Below are 23,338 nucleotides of genomic sequence, written 5' to 3' on the forward strand. Positions count from 1 at the left end.
TAAAAAACAATTTTTTTTTTAATATTCTGGAAAATTTCGAACCATATATATATATATATATTCAATAAAACCTTTTTTCTTATTTAAATAATGTAATTAAATTATAAAATCAATTTAAATATATATATATGTATAGCCGAAAATTTTGAAGATTAAGAACCCTAACCCCCCTTCAAGTTTTGATTTATTGGTAATCAAAAAAATACATAGTAGGCTCGTGATACCACTGTTGGGATATATAACAATTATCAAATTAAATCATAAAGCACGCAGCGGAATATAAAATCTATGTAGTTAATTAATTAACCAAGATAGAAAACGTGTACCTTTAATTGGAGAGAATAAAGCAAGAAACCTTTATAAGAAGGTTTGAATTAAACCTCTCTACGATTGCACACACAACGTTGAAATGTATGTATGCTAGTACTTGATCACGAACCGAACAACCCTTTGTTGCTACCTCCTTAATTCGAACCAAACAAAAACCCCGGAACCCTTTGTTTTGTTGAAGTCGATCGAACCAAGAGAGAGAGATAAGAAGATATTTTTAGGGTTTTAGAAAACCTAATGAATTGTGTGTCAAAAACAATTAGATTAGGTCTCTATTTATAGTGTTTAGGAAACTTGATGACCAAGTTTAAGGTTTTGGAACCCCTTGATCGACCAGCCCTTCTAGGAACATTCTAGAGGGCCTCCTAATTGTTTCTTAATTCCAACTCTCCTTCGTTAAGTCCGTTAGTTAAGTACCATTAACTATTAACTCTTTTAATGGACCATCGTTAGTTTTTCGTGATCAAATTAATCAATAAATTACATTTAATATATTAATTATCTATAGTTACATTCACGTTGAGGTGTGACCCCGTAGGCTTAAATACTTTCCGGACATAAGTTCATTTTACGTGATCATATTCTAACACGGCTATGGAAGAAAATTGTATACATATATATAATTCCAAAACGTGTACAAATCTCCATCTCATTCTCTATCTCTATTTCTATCTCTACTACATTATAAAACATTTACTCCCTCCATTTTTCAACTTTAAGTAGTTGAAAACCCAAACATACCCCTGTCACTTATTCATAATAACCTTAGAAGGAATCTCAACAACTCATTTTTCTCTCTCTTCTCAAATCTCAACCACTTATTTTTCCATCTCCTCCATGAATCATTTTATTTCTCTAATTCATTCAATATCTTTTATCTCAAAAACCGTACATCGATAAATTATAAAAATTATATGGGTGTTTCTAAAATTTCATGCTCTTTCATTAGAGAGGTCATTCAATATACTTTTGACGACTTTTTAAATCCGAGGAGCCGTACGGCTAAGGCATTTGGCTATCACACTCTATGACCTATCACCTTCGATAACTTATCACACTCTATGACCTATAACCCCCACTATCCCACCACCGCAACGCACATATACTTTCTGTAACACCCCAATAATTTTAAGATAAATAAATTAACCCTTTTTTTTTGTAGTTTTGACATTAAAATAATTTCCTAGTATTTTATTCTTGAATCGAAGGTTAATTTAGTTGGAACTTTAGTGGATAGCGGGTAAAAATACCCACAAAAGTGGTAAGAGATGTGGCACACAGGAGGAGTGCCAGCCATTTACATTTTATGACTCACCTTATTTCTCCTCTTCCTCCATTACCTTCCTCTAATTTCTTATCTTACTTCCTTCAAAATCATGCATCATTTCAATTCAATTCTAGAAATCATCCAACAATAACAAATAACAATAATCTTCTATTATTCTTCTAAATTGAAAAGATTGAAATTGAAGGTGTGTGGTGGTGGTGGTGGTGGTGGGTCAAATTCAAGAAGGAAAAAGGGGGAGACTAGAAGTGTGATTTCAATTCTCTTCAAGTGTGTTAATTTTAATTAATAAAATCCTTCCAAATAATAATGATAATAATAATCACCACAATGAGTTAATTTGTAATTTTGGAGAATTTGTGGGTGTGTATGTCTAACCACACCAAGAAAGAAAGGAGAGAGGATTTCTATTCTAGTTGTTCAATTATCTTCTAATAGATTACTTCTTTAAGGTAATAATCCTTCTAGCCTAGTTTTGATTTTTAGCTCAAGAATTAGGGTTCATGCAACCATCCAATTTGGGGGTTTTTGGGTTGGATCATGATTTTGCTAATATTCCCACATTTTATTGTTTGTAACTTAAATTGTGATTATAAGGTTGCATGAACTTATTGATTTGAGTTGTTAGTGACCATTATGGTCAAAATGAGAATTTGGTAATTTTGTCAATAAGATGAAATGGCCACATGATGGTGGTAAAATGAGATTTTTAGCAAAATGATAGATATTTGAGATTGATGAGTTTGAAAGATTGAACTTTGTTAAGTGAAACTTGAATTTAAGCCAACTCAAAGAAATTGAGTTTGGAAGAATAGGAATGCTAGTGAATTGATGGTGGCTATGTGAGCTAGCCAAGTTGTGAATAAAGTCTTATGCATATTGTATTGATTTGCTAGGTTGAAAGCTTTGCACTTGTTGTAGCATTCTTGATTGTTGTTAGTCGCGGAGGAGGTGAGTACTCTTGCATACTCTTATATGTGCGTTGGGTCGATTACCATATGATGGTGGATTCCGTGTGTGGTAATCGATTCGGCGTTAGGGCCTAATTTTGAGGCCAGGGCCTAAGAACCCCATAGTTGAGTTAAGATGAGGCCTAAAAACCTCTTTGATTAGCGTATATGGATCCATGTATGTTTTGTTAGCTTAAAAGTGAGTATGCAAGTGATGATATGACGGTATCATTGGCTACATGCGATAGTCTTTTGTGTTTTTGCCCTCCTTCGTATGTATAATTGTATGCAAGCTTATTCACTAAGCATTCGCTTACGTTTTAGTTGTTTACCATTTTATAGGTGGTTCCGGAAGAAGGAACTAGGTATTGTTGATTTGAAGTTGTTGACTTGAAGTGTTAGTGACTTGAAGGTATTTGGTCATCCGTAGAAGAATGACATTTTGGTTAAAAACCTAGTTAATTCCCTCTCAAACTCTTGGCTCTTGATACATGTGTCTTTCGAATGAGAATGTTGTGTATGATGTATTTTAAGTCTTGAAGTCTTGACTATTATGGTGGATTGAAGTATAAATCATTTTGGAGTCAACTTGGTCATTTCGTCACTTTGGGTAAATGCGGGCGAGTGACCCGCTTGGTTGTTTTAATGTAAATTTCAATGGTTAAAGTTTCGAATGTAGTAATTATGTTGTAAATTATGTCATGTGAAGGTTTGAAATCAGATTTGATGTGTGATGGAACTTGTTTTTGAGTTTGGAAAAGGTTGCAAATTGAGTTAATAGTCATATTTGATGTTTGGTGTGTGCAGTAAGAGTACAGACGCAGACACGACTGACCGTGCTCATCGTCTGCATTATATCCTCTTGGTGTTCAGTTTCTGAGAGCACGGACGCAAAGCACGGTCGACCGTGCTTGCGGCCCCAGTCCCTCTGTTTTCGAGCAAAATTTTCCGAGCTTCATCCGATGTTTTCAAGGTCTGAAACTTATAGGATATGTTTATTATAACATATTAAGGTGTTCTAATTTGTTAGATTTTGAATTTGAACATTTCGAGTTTTTCACTTTATTTTGTCTAAAATTTTTCTAAGTATGGATTGGTAAAATAAAGTCAACTTGTATTAAAAAAGAAAAATGGTCGAGTCGAGTTGAGTTCTTTTACTTTCTCTCGTATATCATTATTAACATTGATAATGATACTCCCATAAGAATGATATAATGTGCTATAAACATAAAATTTAATAAAATTCAATGAGAATAAGAATGGTTACTTATGACAATCTCTATATATAATAAAAGAAAATTGTTATGAAACAAACATTTTACAAAACTAGCTTATGTGTCACCTCCACAATTTTTCTTAAAACTTATTTCTTTTTTGTTTAATTTATTTATGATGTCATAAATATTTTTCTTCTTAAAATTTATTTTATTTTTATTTTTATTATTTATGATGTAAATTTTGTAAAAAAAATGTTTCTTTTTTTGAAAACTATAATAACTTATAAATGCTATTTTAAACTTTCATTATCTAAATAATTTTTTATAATAGATTTTTGAGTTATCTGTGTATCATGTTGGTCAATATATTATTTATATTTATCTGAAACATAAGGTAATATTCCGAGGTTATGAATAATATATTTATGTTTGTTGTCTACGCATAGGTATATATTTAATACCAAAAAACTTGGTAATTATATGTATTTTGATTATCAAAACTAAAAAATGTTTTAATAAATTATCACATACACATTTAAGAATAACTCAATCAAATTCATCACAACAGTAATGGGGAAGATATAATTTTCTAAAACGTTTATTAGTATGTCCGGGTTGAACCCGGGTTAATTAACTAGTAATAATAATAATAAAACTAAAAGTACGGGACTAAAATCTATTATAAAAAATTATTTAGATAATGAAAGTTTAAAATAGCATTTATAAGTTATTATAGTTTTCAAAAATTAAAAAAGAAACATTTTTTTTATAAAATTTACATCATAAATAATAAAAATAAAAATAAAATAAATTTTGAGAAGAAAAATATTTATGACATCATAAGTAAATTAAACAAAAAAGAAATAAGCTTTAAGAAAAATTGTGAAGATGACACATAAGCTAGTTTTGTAAAATGCTTGTGTCATAATAATTTTCTTTTATTATAAATATATAGATAAATATGATGGTTGTTTAAACCCAAGAACAAAATAAACATAATCCACCATAGCATTAAAACTAACCAACTAAGCCATTAAACCATCCACATATTTCTATCTTTTTTCCGTAGTAGCGTGCATGCTTGCAATTGCTTCATTCATCACTTTTCTTTGCTCATTGTGTAGCGACATCAACAACTTTGCCATGTACTTCTTCCTTAGCATGACCAGTTGTTTTTTTTTTTTTTTATCATACAACTGTTCAAATTTAAGATTCAGTTTTTTCTTATTGTTATTTGTGTTGTCATTTTTTTTTGAGTTTAGTATCTGAAGGTGTAAGTAACTTTTACACTTTTTCTATTGTGTGAATGTAACTTTCATTTGGTTCATTGTATGTAACTAACTCGCCAAATTGAACGATTAATATAAAATTGTATACGTGGCACACCATATGAGCTGCCACGTAGAAGTTTTTGATTGGTCAACATAAAAATTTTACATTAATCGTTCAAAATTAGCAGGTTAGTTACATACAATGAACCAAATGAAAGTTACATTCACACAATAGAAAAAATGTAAAAGTGACTAACACTTCCGGATACTTAATCTTTTTTTTTAATCCTTTGGGTAGGCTTTTTACATTTCACAACTCTTGCAACTACAAATTCACATACACACATCGATCTTTCGGTGTCACATTTTAATATTTTAACATATATATGCACACTAACTATCATAATTATATATAGGAAAAAATGAATATAAGGTTGTCTGGTACTTAAGCTTATGTGTGGAGCCCTCACATACAAACTTTAATATTTTTTGATTAATGACTAAATGTTTGGGTCCTCATGAATTTTATGATTTAAAAAAAACAATATGTGAGTATTCTATGACCTAATGAACGACTCACATGTTCTTCAATTATTGATATGACCTGTGTACACTGATCACATATGACCTATACACCGATCCATAGTTGTCAAAAACGCTCGCCTAGTCCGCGTAGGTGCAATGCGATGGCAAGGCCCACCTAGGTCGCCTGAAAACCTAGGCCCAGGCGTACATGTAAATTAGGCGGTCAAAAACTTAATCTTACCAGGTCAAACTGTGGTCAACGGTAAAAAATGACCGGATCGGCCTCACAACAGGTCTGGAAATCGGATCTTGTGGGCGGAGATGGTGGTGGTGGTGGAGAGTCATGGTCGTCGGTCGTCGATGATGGTGGCGGTCAGTAGCAAAGCTAGGATTTTGGATGAGGGTATGCCAAATTTTTATTAAACACAAACAAGTGCCAAAAATACTTATTATACCAAAATGTGTGGCCCTTGATATAAAGTAGTTCATTTCAGTTACATAATACGCATTCTTTAATCATTAAAGTCATTTAAGATTGTGTCTAAACTAAGAGTGTTGACCCTCCGCGTGGTACTCTACAAACCACGAAGTAATGGAAAGTATTAGCAATTTTGTAGGATAGTTCACTGTTACAAAATTATGATATAATTAGTGATTAATCTCATAAATATCCATAGATCATAATCCATCTATTTTAGTATTTTACAAGACACAATATAGATCTATGTCTAAATTACTTCACGCCAAATAGATTATAAAGCATAAAAGCTTGATCACAATTTCACAAGTTGCCATTCACATAATCTTGGATACTGAGTAGTAGGAAACTATATATAGGGTTTAATATCTAAGGGTGCAAGTAACTTTTACATATTTCCTATTGTGTGAATGTAACTTTCATTTAGTTCATTGTATGTAAGTAACCCGTTAGACTGAACGATTAATGTAAAATTGTATATGTGACAAACCATATGAGCTGTTACGTAGAAGTTTTTATTGGTCAACGTAAAAGTTTTACATTAAACGTTCAATTTAACGGGGTTAGTTACATACAATGAACTAAATGAAAGTTACATTTACACAATAGGAAAAATGTACAAGTTACTTACACACCCAGATACTTAACCCCTATATATAAACATAGACAATGAAACAGAAAATAGCAAACATAAACAATAACAAAACTTTCGATGCAATTTTCTATCAGTAATTTAGTAGTAAATTATAAATACAAACAAACAATGAAATAGAAAATACTAAATATAAACAATTTATCCCCTGATCTAATTACTATCATTAGTAATTTATAGTAGTAGACTATAAATGTAATTATGTTAACAATGAAATATGAAGTAAAAGAAATTATAGAAATACCAAATTACATATATAATGCATTGTTGAATCTTGAATTTTGTTGGATCCATTATCAAATTAACGGATGAGTTTTTTGGAGTTTCACCATAAAGGAAGAGTATTGAAGACCACCGCCAAACTCCAAGCCCCCGATTCCCAAAAAAGCGAACTTTTTGCTGTTTAACTTCTCGACTTCTCGTCCATTTTTAACTTATTACTCCCAATTGTAATTTGTATTTTACAATTAACTTTATCAAATTGGGTTAAAAGAAATATATGGTGGGCCAAAACTTCTTACCACACAAAACTACACATAATATAGTATGTATATATATGGGTTGTTACTTATAGGGGTGGGTCTTGGCCAACCTCGCCTCCAATATAGCTCCGCCACTGGTGGCGGTTGTGAATACATGGTTGTTGGTGTTTAAATGGAGAGATGGAACAAGGAACAGGGATAATAGAATACACACAGAGAGAGAGGGGAAGGTGACAAATAACAATTGTTTTTTTTTTCTTGGGAAATAGCCACTACTGTTTTCTTTTTTCTTGGGAAATAGCCAATAAAAGTGTGAATATAGCTGCGTAGATCATAGTAAGTTTACGTGGTTAGTTTAACAGAACCAAGAAATATGCAATAATCGAAGTAACTTCATTTGTCGTTCAACATAAGTTTTTAGGAAGCAAAAATTGTGTGTCAGCCCGGTTCATTTTCATAAGAGCCTGTTTTCCAAGCTAAAAAAATAGTTGACCAAAATATATAGTAAACACTATCACAAAGAAAAACATTATGATAGCAATCATATGACATCTTACGATACGTCATATATCAAAATAACATATAACAAATGAATTGATCAATGTAAATAATAACACTTCAACAATAAAAGTTAGACATTAGTATTTAATATACATGTATATTTCTAATGACAATAGATTTTTAATTTGAACATGTAAAATTTGATATTAATTATGAAAATAGACTTTGAGTATTTTAGCATTTATACGTGTATCAAGTCATGAATAGTTGACTTATTTTGCATTTTAGATTAGTTGTCCATCGAATAATTATTTAATTAGACATTTGATACTATGCAAAAAGGTTTACTATACGAAATTCATTTTGCTATTACATTGTTTTGAGAAAAACGAGTCTTGCACATATGAAACAAAAAAAACCCATTTACAAACTAAAAAACCAAAAACGAACTATATAAACCGAAAAATCAAACCGCCATAAACCAATCACAAATATTTTGATACATTCAAAACACAAATTATTGGTTTGATTTTGGTTTTAACTAAAAACGTCATCAAACCAATCCGTAGTCTTCCGATTTTATTTTCATTTATTAATAAAAAAATTATACAGTATCATGATAGTATCTATGTTTTCCTGAAGAAATTCAAAATTTAAAAACAGAAAAAGTTGTTTAATTGTAGAATTGCCGGCCAAAATCCAAACCCACCAAAATCAATTCCTCTTTATAATAATCTTTCAAGATTTCCACCCTTTACCAATTAAAATCTTTCAAGATTTCCAAAAACCTTAAATAATTTGGCCAGAAAATGCAGCAAAACTCATCATCATCAATAATAACAGCAAACCCAGATGCAATATTAAAATTGGCTTGAAAAAGAAATGGGTTACAGGCCATTAGGCCCATATATTTTATCATCAAAAGCATCATTACCATCTTCAGATGCAATTCGGAAAGTCTGCAGAGGTAATATGATCCCAGTTTGGAACTTTTTATTACATAGAGTAAGTTTGGGTTCGATACTCATCCCATGCAAAGGTTGGAGGGGCTTTTCTACCAGAGGTAAGGTCCGCCTACATCTTAACCTCCCCATACACCGTGGAGGTATTGGGGCTCAAAACCCGTGGAAGGCGGCACTGAGCAGTTACTTACTTACTTACTTCTAGTTAAGTCTGATAAAACCGTAGATATTATCCGTAAAAATATACTTGTTCACGGCGAAAAAGACAATGTGGGTGGGTCCGAGGGAGATGGTGGAAGGAGGGTGGTGGGAAGAAAAAGAAGGAGAATTTGGGTGATGAGAATACCCGAAAAAAATGGCGGTTCAAGAAAGGGAATTGGCGGAGAAAGAAGCCGAGCGGTTGAGGCATATGGTGAGACAGCAGAGGAAAGAGTTGAAGGCGAGAATGTTGGAGGTTTCGAGAGAGGAAGCTGAGAGAAAACGGATGCTTGATGAACACTCGAATTATAGGTTTGGTTTGTTTTTTTGTGAATTGTTGTATGAATTTATTTTGTGTTTCATGAGTTTCTTTAGGGATAAATTATTGTGCTTGGAATTGTGTTGGACAAGTTGTGATTATTTAAGGATTTAGACGGTGATCAAGATTTAGTTTTGGATAGATTATCTGATAATAGTAAAATGCAAATGATCAGCAAAAAGTGTTTGGGTAAAAAGTCATTATCTGCAGATTTCTAGAGAGAATATGCAGTTTCGAGGCGGCATGTTATCATTTTTACAAAAAGCAAAATGTGTTTTGAAAATGACCCATAAAAGACCAGATTGCAATTATGTGATCAGATAATCAGAGTCGGTTTCACTATACCGAAGCACTAGAAATTGACTATCCGCAGCACAATAACGTGATAATCAGATAGTCTTAGTTTAAATGTGATGCCATAAGCTTCCTAGGAGTTAGTTATTCAGCTGATTAAAGCTAGGGATAGTTGGGTAATATACATTTATCTCGATAATTTTAGATTTGAGTATGGTGCATAATATCTTGCTATTCTTGGTGCAGGTGATGTTGGATGCTTATGAGCAACAATGTGATGAGGCAGCTAAGATATTTTCGGAATATCATAAGCGTCTTCGATTCTATGTTAATCAAGTAAAAGATGCGCAGAGACTACAAAATGATTTGGAAGTATGCAGCAGTTTCCAAATGGACAATGAAAAAGGAGATGTTTATTCTACTGTAAAAGGCTCAAAACCTGCAGATGATGTAATTCTCATTGAAACAAGCAAGGAAAGGAATATCGGAAAGGCGTGTGAATCTCTTGCACTACAAATGATTGAAAGAATTCGCAACTCTTTTCCTGTATATGAAGGAATTGGTATCCATTTGAATCCTCAGATAGATGCTGCTAAGTTAAGGTGTTGATGTTGATGGAGATATACCTGGTGATGTGCATAATGTGATTCAGAATTGTCTTAGAAGTTCTACTCAGTTGCTGCTAGCTATAACCACTTACACTCAGAGATTGACATCTTTAATTTCCAAGGAAATAGAGAAAATTGATGTCAGAGCTGATGCAGATATGCTAAGGTAAATACGATTTAGAAATGGCTTTAGGGTCGTATAGCAGTAGAGGTAACAATTTCAATCTATTCGCTAATGATTGGATTGATTTGGGTTAAGTCACGGGTCAAAAGGGTGGGCATTTGAGATTGACCTAAAGTCATTTTAGTCGAAGATGTAGATCATACATGTAATAATATTGCTTTTGTAATCATATCGACGCATTAATTATGTGTGACAAGTATAAGAGAAATGGACCAAAAAGGATTCAGGTCAATTGACTAGTTAGGAATGACTTGCTTCAAACCAAACTGGTCGACTAATTGCCTATCCCAACTCACCTGACCCACCCGTTCCCACCACAATATTGCAGTATCATATCTCCCCTGCTTTTCTGACAATAATTCTGATTTGATGGTAAATTATATATTCATTTAGGTACAAGTATGAAAATAATAGAGTAATGCATGATTCGTCTCCTGATGTGAACTCGCCATTGCCGTTTCAACTTTATGGTAATGGTAAAATTGGGGTGGATATGCCTTCAAAAGGAACTCAAAATCAACTTCTTGAAAGACAGGTATGTAGACTTTACGAAGCTGTGTCATTTATCTCGACTATGAGCGTTCCAATTAAATTGGGATGTCTTTTTCTAGTTCTCTGTGCATTTGCGATAATCTAAACTAGTAGACATGGTGTGTATAGATTATAGAATACCTTTAGTTTTTCATCCTTCTTATTTTTGTATGTCAAGTATCCACTCATTTTGGTGGTCCTGATTTTCTTGAATTGGTAATTTTGACCAGACCATTTACCTAAACTGCATTGGTTTTTTTATATTAGCAATTGTGTAATTTTTACCCTTCGGCCAACCTGTCCTTTTGCCACCTCTGTAACTTCACTTTTGTGCATCATTTTTGTTTCCGAGATCGAAAAATGATTTTTTTACTGCCGTCTTTATGGAACATACTCATGCGTATCTTCTTGATTATAGAAAGCACATGTTCAGCAATTTCTGGCTACTGAAGATGAACTCAACAAAGCTGCAGAGGCTAGAAGCACATGTCAAAAGCTTTTAAAGCGCTTGTATTGGAACTGTTGACATAGACCCTTCACACGCTCTTGGTGTTGGGGGGACTTCACAGACTATGAGTAGTCTCAGGCAGTTGGAGGTAATATTCTATATGGGTGGACAGTGTATGATTAATACAGGCTGGGTTGACCCGTCAAGACCTCTTTGTTTTCGTTTTGGTCATAACTCATGATAACTTTTTTATGTTCAGCTGGAGGTTTGGACTAAGGAAAGGGAAGCTGCTGGATTGAAGGCCAGGTTGACTACATTAATGTCTGAAGTTCAACGGTTAAACATGTTGTGTGAAGAATGGAAGGAAGCTGAAGATTCTTTAAAGAAGAAATGGAAAAAAATTGAAGAGTTTGATGCTTGCAGATTGGAACTCAAGTCCATATGTAGTGCTCTACTCATAGCCAACATGGTAATGACATTTTCATAATCATTTGCATAAAATCATTTGTAAGGGATTCATTATATCAGAAAGTACCATAAATGCTAGATGTGTCGTTATAAGGCCCACATTACATAGAATCATGCCTGTGATTGCTAATCATGTAAAATTTCATTGTTTTTCTTTTCACAATGTAGGATGCTGCTGCATTTTGGAATCAGCAACTTGTAGCTGCTAGGAATTATGCATCAAGTACCATTATTCCAGCATGCATGGCTGTTATGGACATATCAAACATGGCAAAAGATCTTATCGACAATGAAGTTTCAGCCTTTTATCGAAGTCTGGACAATAGCCTTTACATGCTTCCATCAACCCCTCAGGTCTGTGTATGTGTATGGGTAATATCTATTTTACCAGATTGTTATGTCGAAACCATGGTGTAATTTATGTTGTCTAATGCGTCTTAATGAAGTCTTAAATGTGTGAACTACTGGCTCTACTGGACCTGATGCCGTAGCCTCTGCTGAAAAGAGTGCTGCCCTTTTAACATCAAGAGCTGGCGCCGAGATCCATCTGCAGCACTTCAGTATCCTGCAGGTGTGTTTTTATTTGTATAATGCAATCTTTATACATAAGTTATGTTAGTTATGGTGTTGTGTTTCTGCTATAAATAGATCAGATTCTAAATAGTCTTTTGCACCAGTCTTTTCTTAAGCCGTAAAGTTATGGTTTGGGTGTCTATCTAGGGCTTGAAGGTTCAGATGCTGGGTTAGCATCTGTGCTGGAATCAATGGAATTTTGTTTGAAGTTGCGTGGTTCTGAGGCTTGTGTATTAGAGGACTTGGCAAAGGCTATCAATTGCTTCATATTCAGAGGGATCTTGTTGAAAGCGGCCACTCATTATTAAATCATGCTTATCACTCCCAACAAGAATATGAAAGGTACATTATAATAACATGGTTATTTTACTAAACAGCTTGATTACTCCGTATTATGTTATACTATCTAGTTTAGAAGCAAATTTTAGCTCTATATATAATATAAGGTGTGATTGGTTTTACATATTCCAATGGGTCAAAAGGGTAAAGTTTAGAAGATTTTGCTAAATGGTAACAGCTCAAACAATTTAGAAATGTGCTTGTAACATACTCGAGTGCTCCAAAAGAAACAATTGTTGATGGGCCAATCTTATCTGGTTTGATGCTCCCCAAAACTCTCTTTCCTACCCGAAATAGCTTTAGCCAACCCACCTATTTGGCATCGGATACAAACATGATGAATGAATTTTCAAATTCCTATCTACTAAACACGAGCGAGGCTTTATTTTTTCATATACAACATAAATGACACTTATATTTTGCAGGACAAGAAGCTACTGTTTAGATCTGGCTTCAGAACAAGAACAAACTATCACAGAGAATTGGTTGCCTGACTTACGTAATGGAGTTGTGAATGCTCAGAAAAGTCTGGATGATTGCAAATATGTCTCTGGATTGGTAAGTGATTTTCTTCTGGTTATCTGGTATCTGTTAGTCCTCACGTAAAGGCCTAGGCTAATCCACCCAACACTAGAATATGTTGTTCTATTGAATTTACTACTCTGCCATGGCATTTTGATGCAGCTGGAGGAATGGTGGGAACAACCAGCATCGACAGTTGTTGATTGGGTAACAGTAGATGGGCAAAACGTCGCTGCCTGGAATAACCATGTAAAGCAGCTCCTTGCTTTTTATGACAAGGAACTTTTGTAACTATACTCAAAGTTCAGGTACCCCATTCATGGAGGATAAAAGCCACTCTACGTTGTATAGATAGTGCTTGCTGAGCAAGTATTCGTGTATAATAACTTCATTTATTGTTAGTGTTTTTTTTCTCTTTCGTTATTTAAGCACTAACGTTTGCATGTTTTGAGGCTTGATTACTAGAGGTTTGGAGTTTGTATTCACTAATTGTAACTTGTAATGTATGATCTGTTCTAGGTTTAAAGATGTAAACATATAGCAGGCTGCTGCTCCCTTATTATGTACGTAATGAATCAACTGCAGTACTTTGTTATTTTTGTTTAACAACATACACAAACAAATCTGGATCAAACACCAAACTTCAGCTACGGGCTTCAATTCAAGATGCAGTTTTTGAAATAATACAACTGTGTTTTGAAAAGCTGAAATTTTGACATAGCTTTTTTTAACCATCTTTGAAGGATCAACAGAAATGAAGATTCATTTCCAAATTGGGAGGTAAAAGAGAAATACTAAACATACAAATAAATGTTCTCAAACGAAGTTAAAAATTGATGTGTTATCACTTACCAATAACACGACGAGAGAGCGAGAGATAAGAGTATGAACACAATTTTTAAACATTGTGTTTAGTTTGTATATTTAGTTTTTAAATAAACATTTTGTTTGTTAAGTGACTTAAGTTTGGAATTGTTTATTTGCTCAAATGTATCATCAACTTAATAAATTAACGGATACGAACACAATTTTTTTTCCGTTTATTAAATAAATGAAAATGAACATTGGTTTTGTTTGTTCATGGTTACATATCACTTACATCAGGATCTTGCATATTTTCAGGGGATAACCTGGTACCTAGGTCCCCCAAACAACAGCATAACATTTCTCGCTGGAGTACTTGGCTAAAACCAGAGTGTTACCGATGCAGGTTATCATGAAACAAATTAAAGATAACAGAAATGAATACAAAGGAGCAAAGGTGAACAATTAAACAAGAGATTGACTTTAAGTTATCTGACAAACATGTTTGAACACTAAATGTTACACTAACAGCCATCAAGATGTATCTCAAGAAGTAGCAAATATCAAACATACAACACAACATAGTAGCAGCTACCAAAAATGGTCCGATTATGATACTCCACCAATGCTATTATAACTTATCTTCATGGTTAAAAATCATTGTTGTTCATGGTTCAAAATCATATGTAGGATTCTGTCAAGCCATTACATCATAATCATCGAGCTGATCATTATACGCCAAGACCTTTCTCTTTATCTTGGATTCATCAACCCATGTGATAAAATCTTCCATGTTTCTTGTTACTAGATATGCTGGGTCAGTAACAGTTTCTGGACCAACTCGAACATGCCCTTGTTCTATAAATGTCACAGCTTGCTTCAAGCGTTCACAATACTTCAACTTTACCAATACAGTTGCAAGCCTACGTCTAAAACATTGAACAAAAAACGGAAAGGGGGCTTTACTTTTCAATGACTTAATATACAATCTTTATAAATAATTGTATACTGTAAAAGATGAACTGCAACTGTCTTACCGACAAAACCAAGAAACGGATATCCTCTTCTCCACACCAGCAAGCTTAGCTAAGCTTTCCTGAGATGATATCACACCAATGTTGTACCTGCATTAGCACATGTTAATTAACAAAATTGAATAACATATATTATGTATTTAATTATAACTTTGGTATATAGAATACTAAGAAAACGATAATGGTATTGGTAAAAAAACTCACAGCTTTTCAAGAAGAGCCCGACTCATCTGGATACGGTAAGGGTCTTTAGGATCCATCTGCTTCAATATGTGAACTAGTCTTTGTACCATTCTAACCAAACCCGAATACCTAGCAACAACAATCAACACATCAAATGATGTAGGGCATCAAATCCATACCATTCCCATATGCGTCCGGTGACAACCCCCTTTAGAACGGATGTAGGGCAACGATCGTACCGTATCCATACGTTTTCTTAACACGTAACCATATGATTTTTCACAAAAAAAAATTTTTTTTTTTTTTTTTGGAATGGGTTTTTGTTAAAAGAAAATAAAAAACAAAAAAAAGTTTCAAAAAATGAAAAATACGAATTAAAAAAATAAAATATATACAAGAAGAAAGAGGGAGGGAAACTAGTGGTTCTCTCCATATTTGTGGTTCTCACGTTAACCCTATCCTATATATATATATATATATATATAAAATAAAAATTGTGAGCACACTAAAAACAAACTCATTACAGTATATAAATAGTACACCTATTTGTATCAGTCACATACACACACAAACATACTTCTGCAGTCAAAAACAAATTTCTCCAATCTTTATATATTGTATATTGTCACTCAAATTTTTTTTCTTTTTTTTGAAAAAAAAAAATTCTCATTTTTAATATCCAAAACACATTAAAAATTTAAAGGCTAGTTTATAAAAGCCTTTGAATGCAAAGATTAACACTGTATATATAGATACATAACAAAAATACAATTACATATAGATATATAGATAACATATATATATAATTAATTGAGAATTACTACACAGCTACTACCCAACTTAGCAAATGCATATGCTTGAGGACACTAAACTCGCAAATTTATCGCTGAACAAAGCACTATCAGAAGCTTAATCCAAACAACTACGAACTACCTATGAATAACTAGAGCAAATAAACTCCGAGCAAGATGATAGGCTAAACAATCAATAATCAAGCATTTTTATTATTCTTACAACTTTCACAAACAGTTTCACAGAAATACATATGCATCTTTTCATTCAGGCATTACCTCAAACACATTGTGTGCAATCAGAATTTCTAGTCAAATCAACTATAATACACTTACTTATCTATCAACCTCCCCTGTTTTCTCTCAATTCAGCTAAAAAAACCAAACATACATATCATGAACTACGCAAAACCGTGTATCAAACCGTAACACAAATCAACTATTTATCAAATTTAATTTTCAAACAAAGCTAAAAAAAGTTGCAAACTTTTTATAAAGATCAAAACTCTGTGTATATAGATACATAAAGAAAATACAGATATATATATATATAGATAGATATAGATATACTAATTAATGAATAGAAATTAAGGTACTTTTTGTAATCATCACGATCAATAATATGATAACGTTGCATAATATAAGCTTCCTTATGACCATCTTCTCTTTTCCATTCCAAGAAATTCACTTTTTTTAACAGCTTCTTTTCATGAAACTTCAATTTCCTCATCTTCCTTTTTTCTTTTTTGTTTTTTTTTTACAAATTTATTATTATTAATAAATAATTTAGATTACAAAATTTGAAACCAAAGAAGAAGAAACAGAGATGCGGTTTGTGACTTTGTGAGCTTAACCCTATAAAATAGAAATAATCAGAATCCCCAATTCGTGTGTCATGTGTGTTTTATCAATGGGCTGGGCTGAGTTGGGTTGGGTTGAGTTGGGCTATGATATGTTTAGTTGTAATAATGGGCTATATATTTTACAAGCTCTTTTTAGCCTTCTCTCTGGTAAATTGTTTGTTTGGTACTTTGGTGTAAAATGTAGTGAAAAAAAAAAGCCCATCTAAATTCCAAACTAGATAAATTATTAGAAAAATATTATCCAACTTAAAGTTAATATTAGTTTTTAATAAAGACAGGAGAATCCAAAAATTTTGTGTCAAAGAAAATTTAAAGGAAAACTTTGATGTGGGACAAAAGTTAAAAAATGAAAATTTTAAGGGGTTAAATGAAAATTAGTATACATTATTATGTGTTATAAGAGCTTGTACATTCCATGTATAAATAACTTGTACACTCATATAACTTTTTAGTATATACTAGTTTTTTAACCCGCGCATTGTCGCGGAATAAGTTTTTTACACGACAATATTTTATACCAAAATTTATGTCAAATACTTAAACCGAAATCTTAAAAAGGACAACTAAATATGTAGTAATAACAATAAAAAAAAATGTAAAAGAATAATAATAAGATGTATAAAAAAATAAACAATAACTATATTAATGTTTTAAATGTTACAAGAACGTGAGACGTAACGATGAAGTTATATATACAAAGACAAATGAAAATAATCAAAATTAAATGTTTAGCCCAACTGGACATTGAATGCCCTTATGTCTTTCACCCAAATGTTGGTCACGGGTTTTAAACCTTTGAAAGGCATATTGAGAAGTCTTTGCCAATGAGGTGGAGCATGGGGGGTTTTCTCTATAATTAGCTAGTTTCTTCCAGAATGCTAGTGGGACTTGCACCGCCAGTCATGCCCTTGGATTGACTGTGTTGGTGACGTGGTCGATCTCTACCGGACGATGAAGAGGCATGCCGCTGAGTTCAATCACCACTGCTGTTCAAAAAAAAAAAGGTAAAACCGTAACTGTATGAAAGTTATTTTATGAAAATATGAGAGCTCAAAAGTTAAGTGTCAAAAAAATAAATATGAAAACTTTGATGTGGGCAAAATTTAGAAAAATAGAAACCTTAGGGGGTTAGAATGAAATTTGGTAAAAATTATTATGTGCTATAGGATCGCTTTAAATATTACATAAATGTAATACATAACGATGATAAAAGTTATTAAAAACATTATTATATATATATAAATATGGATGAAAAATAAAAGTAAACCGTAACTGTGCGAAAGTTGTTTGATGAAAACATGAGAACCCAAAAGTTAAGTGTCAAGAAATTGAAAATGAAAACTTTGATGTGGGACAAAAGTTAAAAGATAGAAACTTTAGTGAGTCAAAATGAAAATTGGTAAAAATTATTATGTGCTAATACCTTTCCTAGCCATGCCAATAGTCAAAGTCCTGGTGGGTCATTGATTGCCTATGCTAGTGGATGGTTTGGGGTTGTCCTATTGTGTCGGGTTAGTATATTCTCGGTTACTGAGAATAGATTGAGTTCGTCATGATTTTTTGGGTCAAGTTTGGATTGTTCATATTAGTATGCTAATACGTGATTTCTCATTGTTTTGAATTTTAAATAGAGAATACCAATTATTCAGAGTAAAATAGATCACAAAAAAAATTAATAAAAAAAGAAGAATAAAAGAATTGAAAAATAAAAAAAAATTAAAAAAATATATAAAAAATTAAAAAAATGAGTTTGGGTTGTCAATTGGTATTTATCACTTTAAGTCAAATCATTTTTGAGTTAATTCATCTATTACACCAACATATTCTTCATCATTGTGAAGTTGGTACATCTTTTAAACCAACAAAAGGATCTTATATTTCTTATATTCTTCTCATATATAGTTGGCATTTCGTTCAAGCTAACATTAGTTAGTCATGGTTGATTGAGTCGTTTGAATATCATATACCACAATGGTGTCGGTTTATATCGTTTTATTGGGGGTATTGTCAGCACAACTTCTCTGGGATTTGGACCGTTGGCAACTGATGACATGGGTTTTATGGATTAGACTATTTTGTGAAAACTTTGTTAATTGTTGTGTTATTTCATTTTAATACCAAATTATATCCCAAATTTCCATACCCTTCGTTAATTACCCTGTTTAGCCTCCAAAGTTCCTTACAACCCTTTAAAGACCTCTTTTGATAGTTGTCCTGGTGCTTACACCACGTTGGTGCAGAAATGATTCTAGAACTAGCTTATGGTAAAAGATTATGCATCATGACTAGGCTTTGAGTGATTTATTCAATATTCAACCCCAATAATCTGTTACTTGGAGTAGGATAGTTGAGATATCATTGTTTCGATTGATCAGTGTTTAGTCATGTTATTGGGGCTTGTGAATCATTCAGGTATTGTCAAACATTTCAGTTTTCATTTAAGATTAAGATTGCTTAACCTTTATTTTGAAATCATTTTCATTCTTTAATGGTGTAGCTTCCTTTTGATTATTGACATGTTTCTCAAGGTTGATGTACCAAGGTAACTATAATTTTGAAACTTGGATTTGTTTGAGGACAAACAAAGCTTAGGTGTGGGGGTATTTGATGTGACTCATTTTATATATATTCTCCACATCTTTTATAGTCATTTTGTCATTTATTACGAGTCATTTGCATGCACATTTGATGCTTTTATGGTAGTGTTAGTAATTTCAGGTCCATAGCAGGTTCATGGAAGAGAGTGGCCAAAAATGACTTAAGAAAGTATATCGTGAAGTTCATGGATGAACCGGTTGAAAGCTATAGTGAAAAAAGATGTTAAAATGAAGAAATATTGATGAAAAGAGCTTAACCCCCCATTATAAAACATCTAACAGCCGTTAAGAAGATCAAGGCAATTACATAGGTTCTGTAACGGCAGTTACAACTTTTATAACAGGAGTTCCATCTGTCTTAACGGGCATTACAAATCCTTAACGACAGTTAGTGTCTGAAGGAAGACAATTGCAAAGAATGACAATTAGCCCGTGTAACGGGCGTTAGCCATCTGTAACGGCCGTTAACCGCTGAAATCTCACACACACACACACACACACATATACTTTCCTTTATTTCATTCGGACGAATCTTGTCCACTTTTTACCACTTCAAAACCCTAGAAACGCAAAGAATGGATTTGAAGCTTTTGTAGGTCGATTTCCTATCATCCATTTGTTGAAGAATATCAATTTTTATTCAAGGATTCTGATGTGTCATATTTTATATCATTTTCCACGTGATTTTAGGACCAATTATTCGTTATTTTTATAGCTTTTTATCCAACTTTCGATGCTTTGAGGTATTGTTGAGTGTTTTCAGGTTGGAGAATGATTATACGGATGACTTGGTTGATTTTGATGATGTATGGAAGAAACGAGAGAAGGATTCGGTCGAAATGGAGTGAAAGATGAAGAAAACGGAATCTGGAGCATGTAACACCCGTTACTATTGTAATGGCCGTTATGATGGAAACTTGAAGAAATCCCTGTAACGGGCTCCTAACTGCCGTGACAAAATTTGAGAGGTGTAACGGGCGTTACTATTGTAACGACCGTTAGGGCTAGTTTTCGTAATTAATGCCATTTATGAATTAGGGCTCGGATTTGAGGCCGTGTAACAGCCGTTATACCCTGTAACGGGCGTTACATGCGTGTTTTGTATATAAACTCGATTAGGGTTCAGAATTCAGGGACGAATTTTGGAGAGATTTTCTTAGCATTATTCGTTGTTCTTAGTATTTTAAAGCAAACAAGCTATTAGGGTTTTCATCTTTCCAGCTTTGGATTACAATCATTGTTGCTACCGGATTCTTTTCAATTTATTGGTATAACATGATTTCTTCTATCTTTGTTTGTTTTATTTATTTTAATATGAGTAGCTAAATTCTTATTCATCCATCCTGATGTAGCAAAACAATATGTAGGATTGCATAATTTTATTAATTCAAAGTTGATTTCAGTTATCGTTGTGTCAAGATCTTGATGATTTAATTCCTTATTAATTATTATTTTGATATTGGTGGCATATGTGTTCTTCGTTAGTGGTACTAGTCGAATATGTATGTGATTTTCAATTAATTGTTTGTCTATAAACAGTTATCACTAGTTCATGGTATGATAGTGAATGTCATTAAAGGAGTTATTTTGTCAACGTGTTGTGTAACGGTTGGTGGTACCACGTTATCTTCACATAGGTACAATTGTTAATTTGATAATCAAATAAACTAGTTGGTTAGGGAAATTGTCTTAAGCATTGGTGGTACCGGCTTTTACAAAGGAACTGATTAATTAGGTGATTAAAATGATTTTACAAACGTTGGTGGTACTAGTTTGTGTGTTTGTTTTGTCACGATTATCTTTATCAACTAAATAGAATTTGAACTTCATTTATGTGCAATCCGAATATGTTGTTGAGCGAGATCAAGATGAATGACTTTTAAATCTCTTTTGTCATAAGACCATTTTTCTATCGTTTGAGGACGATCCCTGCCCCGGTTACACCGGATTTCATTTAGATTAATCTTTCGAGTTTACTAATTTTTACTAACTTTTGCAAAGTGGCAATTCGGCCAGAAAACCCCCTTTTCTAGAATCATTCATTTTTACAATTACTTACAAAGTCCTTGTGTTCGACCTCGTACTTACCAAGTCACTATATTGCATACGAACGGGTACACTGCTTGTAAGTGTGTAGTAGAAAATAGCTAGGTAGGTTGTGTTATAAATATTAAAACTCGAAATTGCACATCAGATTCATTATTGCTTTCCGAATTCATCAAGATTGTCGGTACATTATTTCTTTAAATTCATCAATTTTTATTCAAGGATTCATTATGTTTTTTTGTTATTATGAGTGGCTAAATCTCTTTGCATCCACTTGGATAAGTAAACATGTCGTAGGATTGTTATTTTGTTATTCACAATTGTTGAATAAGGTTTTATGCTTAATCGAAGATGCATGTTTAATTGAGTTTTCTATATTTGCTTGAAATCTTGTATATTGATTGATTAGTAATTACTTATAGGAGTTCAAGAGAAATCTATTTGATTGCTAATTGATTAATGAAATGAAGAATCGGTCTTTAATTAATCAAAAGTCACTGTAGTTCAAGAGAAACTAGCGATAGGGATTTGAAGCCGTTTAACTCATTTGAATGTGTTAATCGTTTATGATAGAGAGATCTAATTAGGCGATTAATAAGAGTTCGAGAGAAAGCTTTTTAAGATTAAATCGTAAAACCAACTTAGGACTTAATGCTTAGGCGTTTGAGTAGATTATTCGCGAGAGTGATAACTATACATTTTGCAATTAAAGATTTAAGTATAACGAGAGTTCATCTTAAATATCTGTTGAGTTATTCAACATTGCGAGTGACATTGTGACAGTCTGATCGACATGTGAGCTATTCCAAGTGAGTTTACCTCTTTTTGGTTAATTCTCCGGAATTGCTAACTTCGGATTTACCAAGTTAACTATTGTAACATCCTAAACTTTTATAACTTTGACTTTGTAACACCTCGCCTTATCACAACACAATATTGTCCGTTTTGCCCGCAGGCTCACGACTTTGTTTCTAGTTGCTGGGGCAAACTTCCCAGAAGGGTCACCCATAAGACATTACTACCGCCGGAGCACGCTTAACTGTGAAATTTTCCTCTCATCCATAGTCAATGCGCCCAAAACGCGTTGTATTATGTAAGACCAATGATGTCACTTATATCCAGGACCCCCCTTGTATGCTAAGATGTATGCTTTCACACTACTTGTAACACCCGTCGTTTAAAAATATGGATTTTCAAAAACTTTCGCCAAACGACGTTAAAAGAGAGCGGAATTAAACTTTAAAAGTCCAAACCAGCAAAATCTGTTTGGTTTATTCATTAAATGGTGTTACTAGCCACATCATCAAAACAAGTCTAAATGGAAATCCATCGGTTACCCAACATTAAACAATCGACATTATAGTAAGTACAAGTCATAAATATCTAAACATAAATCAACGTCTAATGTGACCAGCCACTATGGGTAAACTACAACCAGGTTCAAGATCATCTATCCATGCCTCACATATTCTCACATCTATCGGCTCACTATTGTTGGACCTGAGGGCACGACACATTTTAAAAGAGCAAGTGTTAGCTAATGAATTAGCTAAGTGAGATAACACATAGTCATATTTCATCTCTAAGGCACATATCATCACAAGTCATCACATATATCATATCACATCTTGCATTACACATATTTCATCTCTAAATGTGCCTAGTCATCTTTGCATCTCACATATAATATCTGAACATCTTTGTAGTTGTGACATAAGTCACGCTTCACATGTAATATATACATCTTTGTATGTGTAACATAAGTCACACCCGACTAGATAGACAAACCTTACGTCTGTACATCATTGTCGTTAAGGAAAGACAAAGTCGATCCAACTGAGTATACCATTTAACCTTTGCGCGTGTAATGGTTAGTTACTCCA

General features: G+C 33.0%; 1 protein-coding gene and 1 pseudogene across 1 annotated transcript; one reads left to right on the top strand and one right to left on the bottom strand.

Moving 5' to 3' along the window:
* The first annotated feature begins 8,500 nt into the window (after positions 1-8,500).
* LOC122584208 lies at positions 8,501-13,703 on the top strand (annotated as a pseudogene).
* A 680-nt stretch (positions 13,704-14,383) lies between these two features.
* On the bottom strand, positions 14,384-16,754 carry LOC122584206 (U3 small nucleolar ribonucleoprotein protein IMP3-like). Its single transcript, XM_043756429.1, has 4 exons — positions 16,546-16,754; positions 15,180-15,287; positions 14,979-15,065; positions 14,384-14,870 (listed from the first exon to the last, which is right to left on the bottom strand). The coding sequence occupies exons 1-4, from the start codon at positions 16,677-16,679 to the stop codon at positions 14,639-14,641; spliced, it is 561 nt and encodes a 186-aa protein (XP_043612364.1). The 5' UTR covers positions 16,680-16,754; the 3' UTR covers positions 14,384-14,638.
* Between the last annotated feature and the right edge of the window lie 6,584 nt (positions 16,755-23,338).

Source organism: Erigeron canadensis, unplaced genomic scaffold (assembly GCF_010389155.1).
Source record: "Erigeron canadensis isolate Cc75 unplaced genomic scaffold, C_canadensis_v1 Conyza_canadensis_unscaffolded:108, whole genome shotgun sequence".
In the NCBI taxonomy this organism is placed as follows: Eukaryota; Viridiplantae; Streptophyta; class Magnoliopsida; order Asterales; family Asteraceae; genus Erigeron; species Erigeron canadensis.